Genomic DNA, 21,339 nt, shown 5'->3' with positions numbered 1-21,339 from the left:
ACTAATAGCTTAATTAATTCCAATCATCAACTCAGGCCTATCTACTTTCTATTATCCTTTTCCAATAATAGATGAATACATAGATAGATAGATTAAAAAAGGGGGGAAAAATTATGTATATATGAATTTTCTTTTATATATATATTTTTAATGTATATATATTTATTTTCTCTTTTTTTTGTATTTTGTTTTTTACTTTTCTTCTTATACAATCATTCTCTTTCTATCTCCTCTATACTGAATTGTGGTGGCCATTTCTCCATTCATTCAATTCCTTGACCTTACCTTCTGGAAATCAGATTCATCTGGGTGTTTGTTGTTTGGATGTTTGTTGTTTGCATTTTTTTGGACTAGTTGTTGTTTGTTGTTTGCATTCATCTCAGGGTGTTCGTTGTTTGCATTTTTTGGATTAGCTGTTGGTTTTTTGGAGTTTTTTCCCCATATTCATATATTTCCCTCCCCCCCTTTTTTTCTCCCTCTTAAATTTTTTTTCCTGTTCTCAATATCATTTTTGCACTCTTTCCTCTCCCCTAATTCTCTTTTCTCTGATGGTCACATTTGTTTGGGGTTATTGGTATTGTGAATACATTTGTGTTTGTTGCCCTGTGCATTGTGTCTTGTCATGTTGTATTTTGTGTCTTTAAGTCAATGCAGGAGAGAGAGAGCTACATAACCATACACCCTGAGAGGAGCAAATATGGGGAGACAAAGAAATAGCCCCCATATGAAAGAAAAGGAGGAATCACCAGAAAAGGAAGTAAACAAAATTGAGGCAAGCAATATGTCAGAGAAAGAATTCAGAGCAATGGTCATAAGGACACTGAAAAGATGGAAGACAAATTCAACAATATGTGTAAGAACCAAGAAATGAAGAAGAACCAAGAAGAAATAAAAAATGGCATCGCTGCAATAAAGAACAAAATACAAAGCATCAACAGTGGACTAGGAGAAGAAGAGTACTGCATCAGTGAGCTAGAAGACAAGGTAGGAAAAAATACCTAAGCAGAGCAGCAACTGGAAAAAAAATTAAAAAACAGGAAGAGAGCCTAAGGGAACTTTGGGACAGCACAAAACTAAACAACATCCGCATAAAAGGGGTCCCAGAAGGAGAGGAAACTGATTAAGGAATAGAAAACCTGTTAGAAGAAATAATGACAGAAAACTTCCCTGATATTGGGAAGAAGAAAAAGCTCACACAAGTCCAAGAAGCACACAGAGTCCCAAACAAGATGAATCCTAAAAGACCGACACCAAGACACATTATAATTAAATTGGCAAACACCAATGACAAAGTAAGAATCTTAAAGTCTGCCAGAGAGAGACAGAAACCCACCTACAAGGGATCTCCCATTAGACTATAGACTGATTTCTGAACAGAAACACATCAGGCCAGAAGGGAATGGAATGAAATATACAAAGTCATGCAAAGCAAGGGTCTGCATCCAAGAATACTGTACCCAGTAAGGCTATCAATCAAAGTTGAAGGTGTAATCAGGAGCTTCACAGACAAAAAACAAACCAAGGAAGCTTATTACCACCAAACCAGCAATGCAAGAAATGCTAAAGAGACTCACACAAGTCCAAGAAGAAATAGGAAGGCAAGAAGGAACACAGGCATAAAGAATAAAAATGGCAACAAATAAATACCTATCAATAATAACTTTAAGTGTAAATGGATTAAATGCCCCAATCAAAAGACATAGGGTAGCTGAGTGGATAAGAAAACATGACCCATATATCTGCTGTCTACAGGAAACCCACCTCAGGACAAAGGACTCACAGACTGATGGTGAAGGTATAGAAAAAGGTTTTTCAGGCTAATGGAAATATAAAAAAGCTGGGTAGCAATACTTATATCTGACAATTTAGACTTCAAAGTGAAGGTCAGCACAAGAGATAAGGAAGGCCACTTTATAATACTAAAGGGAGCAATTCAACAAGAAAATATAACTCTGATAAACATGTATGCACCCAATACAGGAGCACCCAAAACATAAAAAAAAACTTCTAGAGGATATCAAGGAAGAGATAGACAGCAATACAGTCATAGTAGGAGACTTTAATACCCCACTAACAGCACTGGACAAATCCTCTAAACAAAAAATCATTAAAGAAACATCAATCCTAAATGACTCACTAGATCAGATGAAATTAATTGACATCTTCAGAATATTTCACTCCAAAGCCACAGAATATACATTCTTCTCAAGTGCACATGGGTCATTTTCAAAAACAGACCACATATTGAGACACAGGCAAAGTCTCTTTAAAGTCTAGAAGATAGAAATCATATCAAGCATCTTTTCAAATCACAATGGCATAAAAGTAGAAATCAATTACAATAAAAGCAATGAAAAAAATTAAACACCTGGAGGCTAAATAGCATACTATTTGGGTTACCAAAGAGATCAAAGAAGAAATAAAAACCATCGTGGCAACAAATGACCATGAAAACACAAGAATCCAAAATCTATGGGACAGAGTGAAAGCAGTCTTGAGAGGCAAGTTCATAGCTCTACAGGCCTACCTCAAAAAATAAGAAAAAATGGTAATAATTTATCTAACCCTACAACTCAAAGAGTTAGAAAGAGAGCAACAAGAAAAGCCTAGTATAAGCAGAAGGAAGGAAATAATAAAGATCAGAGCAGAAATAAATGACATAGAGACCAAAAAAGACAAAACAAAACAACAATACAAAGGATAAACAAAACCAAGAGCTGGTTCTCTGAAAGAATAAACAAGATTGATGAACCTCTAGCCAGGCTCACCAAGAAGCAAAGAGAGAGGACCCAAATAAACAAAATCAGAAATGAAAGAGGTGAAGTACAACTGATCCCACAGAAATACAAAGGATTATGAAAAAATACTATGAACAACTCTATTCCAACAAAATGGACAACCTAGACGAAATGGACATATTCTTAGAAAAATACAAGCTCCCAAAACTCAGTCTGGAAGACTCAAAAACCTGAATAGGCTGATAACTACCAAAGAAATTGAAGCAGTGATAAAAAATCTTCCAGCAAACAAAAGCCCTGGTCCAGACGGCTTTACAGGGGAGTTTTACCAAGCATTCAAAGAACTAAAACTTATCCTCCTCAGACTATTCCAAAAAATTCAAGAGGAAGGCACACTTCCAAGCTCTTTCTATGAAGCCAGCATTACCCTAATTCCAAAACCAGATAAAGACACAACAAAGAAAGAGAACTACAGACCAATATCCTTGATGAACATAGATGCTAAAATCATCAATAAAATTCTGGAAAATTGGATTCAGCATTACATTAGAAAGATCACACACCATGACCAAGTGGGATCCATTCTGGGGATGCAAGGATAGTACAATATCCACAAATCAATAAATGTGATACATCACATAAACAAACTGAGAGACAAAAATCACATAATCATATCAATCAGTGCAAAAAAAGCATTTGACAAAATCCAACACCCTTTCTTGATAAAAACTCTCAGCAAATGGGAATAGAGGGATCATACCTCAACATAATAAAAAGCCTTATATGACAATATTACGGCCAACATCATACTCAATGAGCAAAAACTAAACTCATTTCTCCTAAGAACAAGACAGGGATGCCCACCATCCTTGTTCTAAAAAGTACTGGAAGTGCTAGCCATAGTGATCAGACAAGAAGAAGAAATAAAAGGCATCCAAATTGGAAAACAAGAAGTAAAACTGTCATTATTCACAGATGACATGATACTATACATAGAAAACCCCAAAGACTCCATCAAAAAACTACTAGACCTAATAAATGAATTTGGCAATGTAGCAGGATACAAAATTAACAACCAGAAATCTATGGCCTTTTTATACACCAATAATGAACTCACAGAAAGAGAAACTAAAAAAAACAATCCCATTTACCATTGCACCAAAAAAATTAAGATACCTAGGAATAAACTTAACTAAGGAGGTAAAAGACCTGTACTCAGAAAACTACAGGACATTGAAAAAAGAGATAGAGGAAGACATAAACAAATGGAAGCACATGCCATGTTCATGGATTGGTAGAATCAACATCATTAAAATGTCCATACTACCCAAAGCAATCTATAGATTCAATGCAATCCCCATTAAAATACCAACATACCAACAGCATACTTCAAAGATCTAGAACAATCTCTCCAAAAAAACATCTGAAATAAAAAAAAGACCCCGAATAGCCACAGCAATCCTGAGAAAGAAGAACAAAGTTGGAGGGATCACAATACCAGATATCAAGCTATATTACCAAGCCATGGCTCTCAAAACTGCCTGGTACTGGCATAAGAACAGACATATAGACCAATGGAACAGAACAGAGAACACAAAAATAGACCCAAGTCATTATGCTCAATTAATATTTGACAAAGGAGGCAAGAGCATACAATGGAGTCAAGACAGTCTCTTTAATAAATGGAGCTGGGAAATTTGGTCAGCTATGTGCAAAAAAATGAAACTAGATCACCAACTTACACCATACACAAAACAAACTCAAAATGGCTAAAGGACTTAAATGTAAGATGGAAAACCATAAAAATCCTACAAGACTCCATAGGCAGCAAAATAGCAGACATATGTCGTAGCAATATATTCACTGACACAGCCTATAGGGCAATGGTGACTAAGGAGAAAATAAACAAATGGGACTACATCAAAATAAAAAGCTTCTGCACAGCAAAAGAAACCATCAACAAAACAACAAGAAAGCCCACTGCATGGGAGAACATATTTGCCAATGATATTTTAGATAAGGGTTTAATCTCCAACATTTACAGAGAACTCATACAACTCAACAAAAGGAAGATAAACTATCCAATCAAAAAATGGGCAAAGGACCTAAATAGACATTTTTTGAAAGAGGACATACAGAAGGCCCAGAGACATATAAAAACATGCTCAAAGTCACTAATCATCCGAGAGATGCAAATCAAAACAACAATGTGATACCATCTCACACCTGTCAGAATGGCTATCATCAACAAATCAACAAACAACAAGTTCTGGAGAGGATGTGGAGAAGAAGGAACCCTCATGCACTGCTGGTGGGAATGCAGACTGGTGCAGCCACTGAGGAGAACAGTATGGAGTTTCCTCAAAAAACTAAAAATGGAACTTCCATTTGACCCAGTGATCCCACTTCTAGGAATATATCCCAAGAAACCAGAAACACCAATCAGAAAGGATATATGCACCCCTATGTTCATACAGCACAATTTACAATAGCTAAGATTTGGAAACAACCTAAGTGCCCATTAGCAGATGAGTAGATTATAAAACTATGGTACATCTACACAATGGAATACTATGCTGCTATAAAAAAGAAGGAACTTTTATCATTTGCAACAGCATGGATGGAACTGGAGAGCATTATGCTAAGCAAAAAAGCCAGTTGGAGAAAGATAAATATCACGTGATCTCATTCATATGTGGATATAATGATCAACATAGTTTAATGAATAAGAATAGATCCAGAGACAAATGGCAGGGGAGGGGGGAGTTAGAGAGCAACCAAAGGACTTGTATGATTGCATATTAGTATAACCAATGGACACAGACACTGGGGTGGTGGGGGCTTGCCTGGCGTGGAAATGGCTTGGGGGAGGGGTGGTCAAGTGGGGAAAAAGGAGATATATGTAAAACTTTAGACAATAAATAAATTTTAAAAATGTATCTTGAAGTGATTGACCAGCCTAGAGTAGTCATGGACTTTGTGTTCAGAAGATAAAATGTTTATAAATATTCTAATCAATAAATTTGATAAAAGTAAAAATTACTTTTATTTTTCATATGTTGTTTCATATGTTAATTTTTATTCTCTAAATCTGACCGTGCAAAAGGTAACACATTGATTAAGCTGATAAATTTTTAAAATGCCTTATAAGTTAAAAGAAACAATAGAAAATTAGGTGCATAGGCTAAAACTTACATTGTAAGTTTAAAAATAAACTTAAGCCCTAGCTGGTTTTGCTCAGTGGATAGCGTGTCGGCCTGCCAACTAAAGGGTCCCTGGTTTGATTCTGGTCAAGGGCACATGCCTGGGTTGTGGGCTCGATCCCCAGTAAGGGGAGTGCAGAAGGCAGCCAATCAATGATTGTCTCTTATCATTGATGTTTCTGTCTCTCCCTCTCTGAAATCAATACAAATATATTTTAAAAAATAAAATAAATAAAAAATTAACAATCTGGTAAGTAAATTTTCTCAATGTATTAGTTTGCAAGGGTCACTGCAAGAATGTACTACAAACTGAGTGTCTTAAACAACAGAAATTTATTTTGTCACAGTTCTAAAGACTAGATGTTTAAGATCAAGGTGTTGGTTCAGTCTATGGGCTATGAGGAAGAATTTGTTCCAGGTCTCCTAGCTTCTGGTGTTTTGATGGCAATCTTTAGTGCTCCTTAGCTTCTAAGGAACACCCAAGTCTCTGTCTCCATCTTCGCATGGTGCTCTCCCTGTATACATGTCTATGCCCAAATTTCCCCTTTTTATAAGGATACCAGTCATACTGGATTAGGGGCCCACCTACTCTCACATAAGCTCATCTTAACTAATTATATCTGCAAGAACCCCATTTCCAAATAAGGTCATATTCTAAGACACTGGGTTTAATACTTCAACATATAAATTTCTGGGAGACATAATTCAACTCATAAACACTCACTCTCCTTTATACCTTCCCTAGTTCTGGCAGATTTTACTTCATGCCATTTCTACAAATGCATATATGCAAAAAAAAAAACTAAATTGAGTCAACATGTATGAACCAAAGACAGTGCTGAGGTATATCTGCATGTCTCTAAATCAATGGGAAGCTTGTCTGGTTGACAGCTGGATGATGAGTCTATTTCCAATAGGGCATGCTGAGGGCAAACAGTCCTAGAGGCCCTCCTGAATCCCCTACGTAAACAGAAATGTAATAATATGCACACATGCACTGAAAGACTGTCAGAGATCAAGGAAATATACAAGGTCTTTTTCTCTGTGTTTGAGCTGAGAAAAAGATGTGTGAATTGATAATGTAGAGTTGGAAAACTCTCTTACTGGTCTCAAGAATATTTTTTTTTTCCTTTGGAATATTGGTGGTAGTTAAGTCCTTCCACAATTATTGAAATCTGAGCTACCTATCAAGTTACACAATACAGAACATTTGGAGTCCAGTCAGAGCTATCTTCCTCCCAGCCTGTCCTTATTGTCCCTTGACTGAGAACCATGGCCCTAAATAAAAAAGAAGAGCCAGGGTGTAATGCTTATGACTTTATTGATGATTTAAAGTTGGAGAAAGAAAAGGCCATGTTTACACCACTGAAAAGTCCATGTTCACCAGTCGATCTCTATCAATTCTGAAAAAAAGAAAAAGATTTTAGACACAATAATCACTTAGCCTGAGCATGCTCTATGACTGGTATTTCTATAATGAAGTAGGCTCATTATAAGACAACACATGAAGTTAAAATAGAGTAGAAGAAGGAGGAGTGAGGAGGTAGAGATGGGAGGAAGAAGCCAGGAGAGGGAAACAGGAGGGAGGAGAGAAGAGAGGTGGAGGGGAGGAGAGGTAGGACTTGGAAAATTTTAGGTTAATATAAGAAAAGGAAGTCAAACAAAAGCTCAGGGTAGAAGTAACACTTGCTCTTAAAAGAATGAAGGAGACTTTTCTATGTGTAAGGTTGAGGCAAGGAGATTCGTGGCAAAGGCAAATTTGGACAGTTTGAGTAATTAAAATCAAGAATCAAAACAAGAGAAGTAACTAGAAACAAAAAGAAAAAAATTAAAAAATTTAAGAAGAAATTCACTAGATTGGGGACTAAAAATGCAATTAATACCTAGGGAATCACTGGAAGCCATCTCTAGTTGGTTTTCTTTGTCACTGACCACCACGTTGACTACCCTGGCCACCTCTTCCACGCTGATCACCCTGGCCACCAGTGCCACCCTGGTCACCTCTGCCACCTCGGCTACCCTGGCCATCTTGGCCTCTCTGGCCACCTTGACCACCTCGGCCTTCTCTTCCACCTCCTCTTCCACCTTGGCTACGTGAGTTTTCCTGGTCTCCCTGGACATTCTGGCTTTGAGGCCCATGATGGTGACCATGGTCTCTTTTTTCACGCTGACCTCCATGTTCTTCTCGCGATCCCTCTGGGGGTTCTTCAACAATTTTATGGTCTTCTTAAGTGAGAGAATATATTCAGAAAGAAACAAGGAAAGAGGAAGGTTAGCCATAAACTTAAATGAGGCAAGTAAGGAATCTACTGTAGCCTAGATTTAGTTAGAAGTAATATAATACAAGTTTAAATGGTACTAGGGTCCAGCGCCTACAAGGCCTGGCCTCTTTAGAGGGCCTGTACTTGTTAGCTTAGCACCTCTTGTTCACCCCATCACTAGTTATTCTCCCCTCTTTTGATATTTCGGCCACTATTCTATATGGCCATAGTCTAACCTTGCTGTGATACACATGAATTCATCTATAAACCACTAGATAACTCATGATGTCTGAGAAACCACCAGATGGAGTCACTGTGTCTATCTATAGATATGCATGATATCTTGGCACAAATCTATTGAACAGGGGAAATTATCAGTTACCCTGCCCTTCCCAATAGCAGAGGAATCATATAACACCCACTCTCCCCTCTCTTCTATCAACTGTTAAGTCTTTAGACCAACAGAAAGTATACACAAAGCCCACCCTATATTTTATCCTTTTGAAAATTCCTGGTATCTCTAATTGAATCCCAGCCCTCACCATCTGTTATATTAACTTTCAATCATTTCTTCATGCTCTTGTGGTCATCACTCTTTTTTTAATCAACAATACATTTATTTATTTTTTACATCCAACGTTATTTTGTATTAGTTTCAGGTGTACAGCATAGTAGTTAGACAGTCACATACTTTGCAAAGTGTTCCCCCAATATTTCCAGTACCCACGTGGCATCATACACAGTCATTACAATATTCTTGACTATATTCCTTATGCTGTACTTTATATCCCGTGGCTATTCTGTAACTACCAATCTGCTATGGTCATCACTCTTACAGTCATTCTCTTGTGATTCAATGTATACTTTATTGCATGCCCATTACATCAGACAGTAAGACTCTACGCTTAAAAGACACAGTTTGGGCTTTCAAGTTGCTATTCTTCATTGTTGTCAGATCAACAAATCAATTTCTGTGTGACTCCCTTATTCAAAAATCACTCTGTGGCCCATAGGAAAAATTACAAATTCAGTTTGCCATTCATGGCATCTTTTGTAATCTAGAACTAAGCCACATCTCCAGCTTTATCTTCCTATATTCACTTCAACCTTACGGGGTTATTCTGTGTTCCTAGACCACTGAAATGCTATGTTATATGCACAGATTTAGCCATGCATTTGACTTTGCCTCCCCCCATGCCCCACTCTCCAAGGTCCAGATCACATGGCATCTCCTGCGGGAGGCCTTCCCTTTTCTCCCTTTCTCTGAGCTGCCATAATGCCTACTTTTGCCACTTTTCTGAAGGTGATCATCATTATGTCTAAAAGTGAAATCTTCCATTACATCCTGAGTTCCTTAAGGACAGGAACAATGCTTCATTTACCTTTGCATTCTTAGTACCAAGAATAGGACCCTGCCATGGTTATTAAGTATTAAATTTTATTGAATTATTGTTGGCATAGACAACATAGATAATCAAAGCATTTTTTTTTTCAGGACTCCTTATAGCCATACCCTTACAAGGCCAGGTAACAGGCAAGAAAAAATCAGAAGTAAAGCAATGACCATATTCTCTAGACCTGAGAGAACTTATAGATCTAAAGCAAACCATTAATTTTTTTTGTCTTTTATGCTCATTCTGCAATATACTAAGAAGATAAAATTATATAGTAAAATGGTTGAGGAAGAAAATCTTTGAAAGTTAAGCATAAATTAAAGTAAAAATCATATAAATTTTGGATTACACCAGTGACCCAGAGGTTCCTAGAATCTATTTAGAAAAATTGTAAGTAAGTTGATTGATTTCAAAATAACTCACTCCCTGTCCCCCGCGCCCCCCGCCCCCACACACAAAAGAACAAAATAACTCACCTAATGGTTGGGTTTCTTCCTCTTGGTTTTGAGGGCCTTCTGCAAAGAAAGAACAAACGATGGAATAAAGTATAAAATGATATCATAACCTTAATGGGAGGATCATTGACAAGTCAAGAACTGAAGAAAATCATTAAGTATGTAAAGGTTTTCTTTAAGCAAGCAAATTTTTGATTGATTCATTTACTGAATCCTGCAACTCTTTGGTGACATAACTTAAAATTCATTAGCTCTCTCATGTACTCTGGTCTTTTCTTATATCCTCCCTCCTATACACACTCCTACCCATGTCACTAAAATTGTCTTTAAATTTTTCATTTGAAGTGTTTTCAGTTAATGATGGCTTTTAAGTTTTATCTACTTTGAGGCATCTTATCATTTAAACAGACATCAAAGCTTAGATAATAGAAGAATGAAGCATTCGTACTGTAAATGAGTAAGTTGCAATAGTAAACTTACTGATTGAATAATATAAGTACTTTGGTCAAATTGCATAATATCTTTATGATTACATGGTATTTTTATAACTTAAATTAGTTAAATGTCAATGGAGACAACATCCTTAAAATGTAAGGGATTTGTATTATTCAATCATTTGTCTTTGTCTGTAGAATTTATAGAAAACATTTGTGTAGGGTGGCACGTTCAGTTGATCTTTAGACACTAGGTCTCTGGCACAGAAGATTCCAATGTGAAAAGGAAGGAAATGGGCCATATCTAACAATAAGACTGAGGACCACTAAAACTTAGGCATTTGTCATTATTTCTTGCCTTTTCCTAGACTCAATTTTGAGAGTTTTCAAGAAACAAATACAAAGCAAAGAAAAAGGTATGATAGGTTCTGAAGAAAAAAAGAAAGGAACACATCCTTGAACAAGGATTTACCTGGTGAGTTTTCAGTATCAGTACCTAGAATTTAAAAGGGTCAGGGGGGGGGGGGAGAATAAGAAAACAAATTAAAAATATGATTTGATAAGATCCCAGCTATACATTTATATAAAGACAAGTAGGGTTAAATTTAAGAAGTTAGAAAATTCTTAAGAGAACTACTACTACTAATATGTTTGAATACAATGGACCAACATTTCATAAAGTAGAATCCTATATCTATCTGATCATTGACTCTGAAGCAGGGATGAAAAGGAAGTCAAATATTTTACTAATTCTGTATTATATATAATAAGATGGAGAGCAACAATGGCTATAGACAAAATACATATTATGAGACATTTTGCAACAGAGAAAATTTGAGAATTGAAACCATCTGTAGCCACATAGCTTATTGTCTGTATTACCATGACTTTATTCCAGAAAATTCTTGCCTCCAAAAGATAAATTTTTCAAATAATTATTGGTTACTTCAGGAACTTGCCCAAAACCCATTTAAACAAACATTAATCTGTTCAATTTTTTAATGGCATCAATTGTTCATGTGCCAAGACTCAAAACACTTCACTCCCAAACTCTTGCTAATTATGTAAGCTCTTCAAAGTATTTAAACTCTAAGGTTATGGGTCAAATATGAAATATGGGTAATATCTACTTTGAATTGTTGTAGTGAATAATCATTGACATGATATGTGTGCGAGATCATGCATAAACTTCCCATGCATAAAATTCCCAATACATACTTAAAGAAGAAATATTTCCAAAGAATTTTACTGTTATTCTCCATCTAATATCCAAATTATCACAAAGTGTAGAGTTTAAGGCTCAGATGATTTTATTATAAAACTAGAGGCCCAGTGCATGAATTCGTGCATGGGTGGGGACCCTCAGCGTGGCCTGCAAGGATTGAGTGGAAGCCAGCATTCCAACGCCACCTGCCACTCCTGCCTGCTGCTCCCGCTCATCCTGGCCCCGCTGAGCCTGCTGCGGGCTGGTGCCCGGTCAGTCCTGATTGGGAGAGGCTCGCGCTGCCACAGCAGCACTTGCCAGATGTGAGCCCTGCATCTGGCACCCATCTGGAGGTGAGTGGGGATGGGCCGGGATGCAATTGGCCTTCCAGGTGGGCAGTGGGTGCCCTTGCAGGCCTGGGATCCGTCCCGCTGACATTCAAGCTGGTTGTCGGGAGCCACCTGGCAGCTGCTATTATATTATTTCTTCCTTGCAGAGCATCTAGGGAGGGGAAGCAGCTGCAGTGTCCAAGGCCAACTTCCAGGAGGCCTGTGGTGCTGTTGGGATTATGCCGGCAGCGCCAGTCCATCGGAGCCTGGCCCATTCTCCAGAGGTTGGACCTACAGGACTACTGAGGGAGTGAGTGGCTGCCACCGGGCTGGTGGGCTGCTGGGACAGGTCGGTCACTGAGTGGCACTCTACTGTGGGAGCGCACTGACCATCAGGAAGCAGCTCCCGTGTTGAGCGTCTGCTCCCTGGTGGTCAGTGCGTGTCATAGCGACCAGTTCACCAGTCAATCAGTCATTCGGTTGCTTAGGCTTTTAGATAGATAGATAGATAGATAGATAGATAGATAGATAGATAGATAGATAGATGATAGATAGATAGATAGATAGATAGATAGATAGATAGATAGATACCCTTTTATAGATGCTTATTAAGGCTTATACATCTTTCAGAAAAATCCAAAATTACCATTTTAAAAGTACATTGCCCATGAGCAGCAACTTTATCTCAGTTATGAGAACAGGTTTAAAATTCAAATAATCTATTAGAATTTCTTTTCTTTATTGATTAAGGTATTACATATGTGTCCTTATGTATTTGTTTAATATTCTTATTTTCTTAGGAAGCTTCCATATAATGAAATAACATTTCATAAGAAAACAAAATCTTATTCCAACTTTCAATTATTTGTCTTACAAGAAGTCTGATACCTAATGTTCGCAATCATTTAAACAATTATTTGGATTTTGGTAACATTAAGATAGGCCATGTGTGTTCTCTTTAAAAAGCCACAGACTAACAAAGACTTAGCCTTCCTCTTTTATTATATATAAATTCCTCCATCATTACTTGAAATTACCCATTTCCAGGAAGTCTTAGATTTACTATAAATGCATGCCTGCCAAGTAGTTACATGATCAGACCTATACTTATTTTAAAAGAATAAGTAATGTAATGAAAAGAAAAAATTCATAGTGCCTACTTTATGTCAAAATGCTGATGAAATAAATGAAAATTTAATCAAAATTCTCATTTCTAAATGTTTAAAGGTTGATATAAGAAAATGATGTATCTAAATGAATTATAGAATTTTTACTCAATTTAGATGACCTGTTCCACACAGAGTGAATAATTGAATGTCCATATATCTAAAAACAACAGATGTCATACCATGAAGATACTGCTTGGGACTTAGGCCCAGATATTCAGGGAGATATTTGCAATCAATAGAAAATAGAAACTAATTTTATCTCCTCCTTTATTGACCTACTCTCTGAAAATAAAGTACTTAATTTCTGAGAAGGGTCAATTCAACTCCACTCTATTCCATTAATTTTAACCCCATCATTCCTTGTATGATCTCCATTTCCCCCTCTTACCATTACTGATGTCCTGAGCTGAGCTCAGGGCCAGCAAGGCCATCGAGAGCAAGAGCAGAAGCATCTTAGCAGAACCCATGGAATCTCTTGATGCTTCAGGAACCTCAGCCATGCTCCTTTATAAGAGCAAGGAGAACAATATTGCCTTTGAAGCCCATGGGGTGGACAACACTCACCCATATCTGATTTGCTATTTGGGCCTCAGCCAGCCTGTTGGGTTTATGGGCTGGTTAAGCTCTTCAATGAAAAACTGTATGTTGATCAGGTTCTTTAAAATAATTGTTTATCCTCCCCAACTATTAGTTATAATTATAAGTATCAACAATTGTCTTCTATTCTGTAACATTTAGTTCATAACTGTGGTTCTCTGTTTTACTACCATGTCCAACATGGTTCAAGCTGAACAAATGTCAATTATTTCAGGCCCCTTTCCTGTAGAACGAGCCTCATCATGAAATGAAAGGCTAAAATAACAGAAATATAATATCAAGGTGAAAGAACAACAATGAAAGCATTTGCCAGAAAGAGACTAAAACCACCTTCAGACTCAAAGACTATCATTATTAAGAATATCCTTGAGTTCATGATGTCAATGGACTGGGGAATCTTAAAACTAAAAAAGATCAGAATAATGAGTGGGTTAGAAAACAATATTGTGCAATGAATTATTGGGTAGATTAAGAGCACTGATCTTGGACAGAGAAGAGTATGACTAAACGTGTTAGTTATACTGTTATATGGAACAAAGAACAATTCTTATGTGTACAGTTCTGGAATGTACAAAAAAAGACCTATTAATTTTTAAAGAATGATATTTTGAAGATAATGTAAAATAATTTCTTATAATTATTTAAAGAATTTAGATAACTTTAAATTTAACTTCACATTACTTTAAATTTTAATTATATTAGACTAACATATAAATATGTTTCTTGGAATTATTAAAATGAAACAATAGATTGAATTCTTTCAGGGGAAAAGTAGTTTCTTATCACCAGATGTGCTCAGGCACTAAGGGATCTATAACTGAATGTTTAAATCACACACACACACACACACACACACACACACACACACATACCCCACCCTGAAGATTCATCGGGGTAGAATCATTTGTGTTCAACTATCTCTTTAAAATGTCATCAATGGAAGAAAGGCTTGTCCTTCCTTTGGATAAAAATTCAAAAAATAATATGACCTTGATGATTATTCTTAGATAGTAAAATATAGTGATTGTTTTGTCACAAGACAGTTTTAATTCAATATATTAAAATGCCCAACCCCATGTAATGGTCATAGTTTTGATATTTATTCAAAGTTATAGCTATTTTCCTTCCATCCAGCTAAGGCATTCTATAGGCAAGTTGCCTGTCTCTTGGCCAGAGGGTGCACTTAACTATTCCCCCCTGCCTTCGCTCCCCCCCCCAATTCCCCCCCCCACCCCTGCTTATCTATTTCTCTGCTCAATAGCAGCTCTTTTTTTTTTTGACAGAGTTATGGGAGGTGAGGGTGATAAAAGGGAGTTGAGAAAGCTCTCATTTTATTGGCATTGTCATAAGCTGGCCCTATATTCTCTAGGCCCGATATATATTTAAAGATGACTGGCATGGAAGTACATTCATGCCTTATTTAAAGACCTCCAGTTATTGGTACTATATTACCCCTAAATGCTTTGATGAGAACAAATGTATTTCTTCAGTTAGTTACAATCCAGCAGTTCAGCTTCTTTGTCCTGAGATTCCATCACTTCTCCAGTTGGTGCTATTAGACCCAACCTAAGATGACCCCTCCCAGGCTCTCATGCTTAATTCGCATCTGATTTATGGAAAACACCCATTACTTTCCCTGAAACATCTCTGGAGCGCAGGGCAATTCCACCTCAGCCAACCCTCCTTCACTTCATCCATGCGCAGTTACCAGTCTACTGCCATAACCGCCTTTAGATATCTCAGAGGAGTCAGACACTAGTTCAATGTGCCCATCAAACCTAGGGTCACAGTTATTCCACATGAAATCTTTGTGCAAATGGGAAGATGTCCCCTTTGAGCAGACACAGCCCTGCTGTTTCACAGTTTAGCAAGCTTGCCGCAGGGTGGATTTCGATCACTACTTGCTCCCTTAGCCAGTTTCCCTTGTGCAAAGCACAACTTGCTTCCCATAGGTTAGGAGTCCCTGAACATCGACATCACTACCCAATTTCAGGAAGCCCATAAAGAGCTCTTGAGTAATCTCCCTTAATGTACCACTCCCTTGACTTGAGGTGAAGAACATCATCCAAGGCATTCTCTGTTGAAGGTGGTGAAGAAGGGAGGGGCAAAGATAGTCACAGAACAGTTCTGTCCAAAAAGAAAAAAAATCCTTCTCGCAAGTCAGTCTCTAAATCTCTTCTCTCCATGTGTAGATCAAGGCAAACAATAGGCTTAAAAGATGGGTAATTAGCTTTCCCCTTTTTGAAGGTCTGTCAGGGTATTTTATCTCATCATAACTCATTTGGTATCTCACTTCTACTATATGCTTGTTGTCTTTGTTAGAACTTCTCATTAACATTTTGTAGTGTATCTGCTGTCTCTGCTCAAGGCGGACAGGTTATTCTCTGTTACAGTTTTAGCTGAGGACCACCCACCAGGCCTCCTTAGCTGTCGTATGAGGTAAAGGGTTCCACCCGAGGCTCTACTGATGCTTCCGTAGGCTGCCATCTGAGTCCATTCAGGCTTCTTTAACGACATATCATCAACTGGGTGGCTTAACAACAATGGAAATTTCTGTCTCACAGCTTTGGAGGCTCAGAAGTCCAAGATAAAGGCACCAGCGGTCTTGGTGTCTCCTGAGGGATTGTAGTTCTGTATCAACCAACATGGGATTGTCTTCCAGTGAGAAACAGAAGCTGCACAACAATAGATACACTGTTTGCTTAAATAAGTTTACCAAACAACACCATATATTTAGAAATATCCATATACCTGAATGCACAGAAAAGGCCTGTTTAGAGATAAATCAAATAGTTCACAGTGGTTACTTCTGGGTGAACCAGGAGGGATATTTACTATGTCAGTCATTTTTAAAAATATATTTTTACCTCGAGAATGAACTTATGTATTCTTCGTTGCATTCAAAATAAATACAATTTATTTTATTAAAAATTTTTATTGCTAGCTAAACTGATTTAGATTTTTCACTAGCATCATCATCATCATCCAACTCCTCAAAATTCAAGATGTCTAAGGTTCACCATGTTTAATGCCAATTAGAGACTAGAATCAAGGTTAGCCTCATCTCATCACCTCAGCTCACTTCCACTTCAGTGGTGTAGACATGCAAGAATCTCTTTCCTAATTGACTCAGTAAAGCAAAATCATCCTTGCAGCTTCGCAGTGAAGTATGTTGAATAAAAGTCTTAAACAACATAGCACAATGCTGAGCTATATGCAAAGATTCAAAGTTTGGTCACTAACTTTTAGTGGACACAATGTTCTTTCCTTTTTTTTTCTTTCTTCTTTTTTCTGTTTTCTTATCTGGTAAGTACCTATGAATGTCCTCTTAACCACAGAGAGTTATTTTGGAATTTAAAGTTGTTTTCCTTTAAAAAACATAAAAGAAACATACTAGTAGATATTTATTTGCAATTCCTCTTTCTAGAGTTCATTCTTCCCCACTGTTAGGTAAAATATAAAACAAACTAGAATGTTTGCCAGGATAGTTTATAGCAGAGATCTCTTGATTCTCTGATGCATACAAGTTACTCTCCACATGATTCATACATTTTCATGCCATATTTCGGAGCATATCTGTGCAAAAGGTAGGTGTTTGTTAAATATTTCTTAATTCATGACTTTCAAATTACACAACTAGTAAAAATTCATCATACGGAAGTTAACATCATAATGGATGACCTTCATGGATCTCATAAGTCTATTACATGCTTTAATTTAGGTAAATTAATAAATGTCAGTGCCTTGGATTTCTTCCATATATTCATTCCCCAAAGCAAACATTAAAAGATTAGATCAATATAAGATGAAAGATTAAAGTAACACCAATTATATCACAAGACAAAACAGAAAAAAAGCAACAACCCTGTACAGTATGTGAACTTTCAGAATTATTTACAGGAATTTCCGTGATCAAATTGAAACTGGTGTGCTGTCTGAAAATGTCCCCAAATTCCTTAAATTTCATAGTCTACAAAAACTTTAGGATTCCCTACTGGCTCCCCAAGGTCCCCTTCTGGATAGCAGAAATCATATGCTTTGCAATCTAGTTACCCCTGGTACCCTTAGAACTAAAAAAAATAATTAAAATAATAAATTGAACACAAGGCTCAAATACAGATGATGCTGAGCTTTTAATAACACATAGATTTTAAGAACAACATTTGAGAGAGTAATATTTTGGCAGAGAGAAGTCATTTTAAAAAGCTCAGTGGTATCTCCTTCTGGACCCATTTCTCCACCCAATATCCGGGTGGAGGGGGGTGGGGGACAAAAAAAGAAATAATTTAACCAAGAGTTGAAAACTGGCCTCTAACTCTCAGATGGGGGGGGAGGGGGTATGTTGCCTTAGAAAAGGAAGGAGAGCCATAGGAAACATAAAAGAAAAAAAGTCCAGGTTGCTTAGTGAAGGATAAAGAACATTATTAAAATTATCAACTGTGTGAGAAAAGTGGTTGCTTCTTTCTATCACTATATTCCCAGTGCCTAGCATATTGTGGGCATTCAATAAATGTTAGTTGAATGAATAAATGAGCAAGTGAAGGAATGAATGAAAACGTCAGGTGAAATATACATAGAATTTTCTTCTGAGATGGCATGCCCTTTTAAAGATTGTGGAGAAAGTGGTCTAAATCTCAATGATTCTAACCCAGTGATTCCCAAAGTGGGCGCTACCGCCCCCTGGTAGGCGCTGCAGCGATCCAGGGGGGCGGTGATGGCCACAGGTGCATTTGGGGGCGATGAGTAACTGCTATTAAAATTTTAAAAAAATTAATTTCCAGGGGCTGAGTAATATTTTTTCTGGAAAGGGGGCGGTAGGTCAAATAAGTTTGGGAACCACTGTTCTAACCATATATTCCATCCTATAGTTACAATTGGAAATAAAATAAGAGTTTAGGTAAGAAGTATATAAGACAAGACTCAGAAAGCACGAGAAAGTTAAAGATGAGGGGGTCATGTCACCTGAAACTTACTTATGCCTTAGATTGTGGAGATGAGTTGAAAATTTCATTATAACCAAAGAGGGTGTGTGCACCTCAGGTCACACCAAGAGGTACCACAGCTTTTCATAGCACCTTTGCAGTCATCATCTTTTTTGTACCAGGAACCCCAGGATAATATGTGCAAAGACTAGACTGTTGTTTAGAGTGCTGTTTCCCAGTACGGGGTCTAAACTTGGTTTGACTTGAGTCTTGACTCACTCCCTTGGGTTGTCTCAAAAGATCGTGTATATCCCGGACACATACCCAGCTGCTCTTAATTTGTAAAAGAAAATGAAGTTTACCTTCTCTGCATTTCTATAAGGAACTTAATGAAAGCTGTGTCCATAGTCTCCTTAATTATGTTCTTCTGTTAGCTCATTTCTCTCTTAAAACTACTATAAAGCACTATGCAAGTAAATATTACCAGTAATTAAATGAATGACAGGAAGCATTATAAACCTTCATAATGATTCTTTGGCGTTTTGATACTATAAAAATAAAATTTAACATGAAAATAGTGATCCCTTTTGGTCATTATACCATAAAATAGGAAACACTTAATACAAGAGAAAAGAGTAAAAAAATTAAATGTAGAAAATTTTAAAATTACATAAAATTTACTTGGTGGTATAGGTAACTTTCTAAAGGAAAAGGGAAGCATTAAAAACAACCAAGTTTTAAGTTCAACTTAAAACTCACTTTCCATTATCTCTATAAAGTTTATTTTCCTTTGATAAGGGGTGTAACATAATTAGAGAATTTAAAATTTGATAGCAGCTCACAATCCTATATATGAAAGTTATACTTACTACAAGATTTTCTTTTATTAGTCTCCTTAATTCTGGTAATTCACCTTATTGAATATATGCTAATAGCATAGAAGTTATGAATGATATAAATATTCTTTCATGTTATTGACTTGTCATTGTCCATAAGGAATATTAGTTTCTGCATGTATGATATGGCAGAATGGGTTTTTCTTCACCACCATCCAATGCTACACTTATGAGTTTAAGGAAATAGAATATGGTTTTAGAAACTTTTAATTTTGCAATAATTTTAGATTTCAGAATAGTTTCAAAGGCATTAGAGAGTGTGCCTGCTTATCTTTACCCAGCTTCCCTTTATGATTACATCTTACATAACCATGGTAATCAAGACTAAGAAATTAACATTGGCATAATACTCTGAACTGAACTACAGACTTCATTCAGATTTGCATAGTTTTTGCGCTAATGTTCATTATCTGCTCTGGGGTCCAATGTGAGATGACACATTGCAATTAGCTGTCACCTCTTAGTCTCCTCTAATCTGTGAGAGTTCCTCAGTCTGTCCTTGTCTTTCACGATGTGACTGATTTAGATGAGTACTGGGTCAGATATTTTCTTATGATTAGGCTGGAGTTGTGAGTTTTTGGAAAGAATACCACAAAGGTGAAATATTCTTCTGCTCGTACCATAGCTAGCTAGCGCCATGTCTTTGTACTGATGCTCTTAACTTGATCGCTTGGTTAAGGTGGAGTCTGCCAGGTTTCTCCTCTGCAAAGTTGCTACCTTTTGTTTTCCAGCCTTGAAATGGAGTCTTTTTAATGTGTCTCAATCCTGGAACAAAGACAGATACTTACCTATCCGGAGCATATTAACAAGGGTTAATCTTAGTAGTGAAAGTATGACATACTTACTCTGAGATTCTCCATCTGAAGACAACAGGCAGTGAATGTTGTGGGTGCCCTTCCCTGCTCCCCTCCACTACCCAGTGCCCTACTGCCCACTTGTGAATATTGGCTGCTAACACTCACAGCTGCCCTCTTCTCTAGACAATTGCCCTCAGCAGTGACTCTCTGTGGGTCAGACTAAGCTAGTCTCCATAGAATATCCCATTCTTGCTTAGCTATATCTCCTGCCCTACCCTGCTTCCTTCACCCACCTCACCCCTGGGAAAATGCTTCAATAAATATTTTGAAAACATTTCCATTTCAGACTTGGCATCTTAAAAGTCTGACCTCAGACAATACCTCACTTTGAGTTCTTTTTCTCTTCACAGCCCCTCCCCACCTCCACAGGTAGGATCCTAAGCCCTTTTCTCCTCTCACTCAACAGCAGAAATAAAAAAGGCAGGATTCCGGCCAGCGTGACTCAGTGGTTCAGCCTCGATCCATGTTACCAATCAGATCCCTGATTCCCCATCAGGGCACATGCCAGGATTGTGAGCTCGCTCCCCAGCAGGGTATGTGCAGGAGGCAGCACATCTGTGTTTCTCTCTTTCCCTCTCACTTCCTCTCTCTTTAAAAATCAATAAAAACATATTTAAAAATAAAAGGGCAGCCCTAACCAGTTTGGCTCAGTGGATAGAGCAGTGATGGCGAACCTTTTGAGCTCGGCGTGTCAGCATTTTGAAAAACCCTAACTTAACTCTGGTGCTGTGTCACATATAGAATTTTTTTGATATTTGCAACCATAGTAAAAGAAAGACTTATATTTTTGATATTGATTTTATATATTTAAATGCCATTTAACAAAGAAAAATCAACCAAAAAAATGAGTTTGCGTGTCACCTCTGACACGGGTGTCATA

General features: G+C 37.2%; 1 protein-coding gene across 4 annotated transcripts in view; it reads right to left on the bottom strand.

The window, feature by feature from the left end:
- Positions 1-7,282: 7,282 nt before the first annotated feature.
- Positions 7,283-21,339, bottom strand: part of PRH2 (proline rich protein HaeIII subfamily 2) — a 37,829-nt gene continuing 23,772 nt past the window's right edge. Inside the window, exons 1-5 of one of the 4 annotated variants that reach the window (XR_002828078.1) lie at positions 14,657-14,744; positions 10,958-10,981; positions 10,073-10,111; positions 7,825-8,167; positions 7,283-7,344 (exon numbers count right to left, since the gene is read on the bottom strand). Coding sequence is in view for 3 of the 4 variants with exons in the window: in XM_023750032.1 (XP_023605800.1) it covers positions 7,866-8,167; positions 10,073-10,111; positions 10,958-10,981; positions 13,576-13,639 (429 nt within the window). In the remaining variant the exon portion in view is untranslated. Of the gene's footprint in view, positions 7,345-7,824; positions 8,168-10,072; positions 10,112-10,957; positions 10,982-13,575; positions 13,650-14,656; positions 14,745-21,339 lie in introns of those variants that run through there. The other 3 variants (XM_023750032.1, XM_023750033.1, XM_023750034.1) reach the window with 3 other exon arrangements.

The sequence above is a fragment of the Myotis lucifugus genome, unplaced genomic scaffold (assembly GCF_000147115.1).
Source record: "Myotis lucifugus unplaced genomic scaffold, Myoluc2.0 scaffold_10, whole genome shotgun sequence".
NCBI classification, from domain to species: domain Eukaryota; kingdom Metazoa; phylum Chordata; class Mammalia; order Chiroptera; family Vespertilionidae; genus Myotis; species Myotis lucifugus.
Note: the sequence above shows the minus strand (reverse complement) of the source record. Positions and strands in the feature narration are given on the sequence as shown.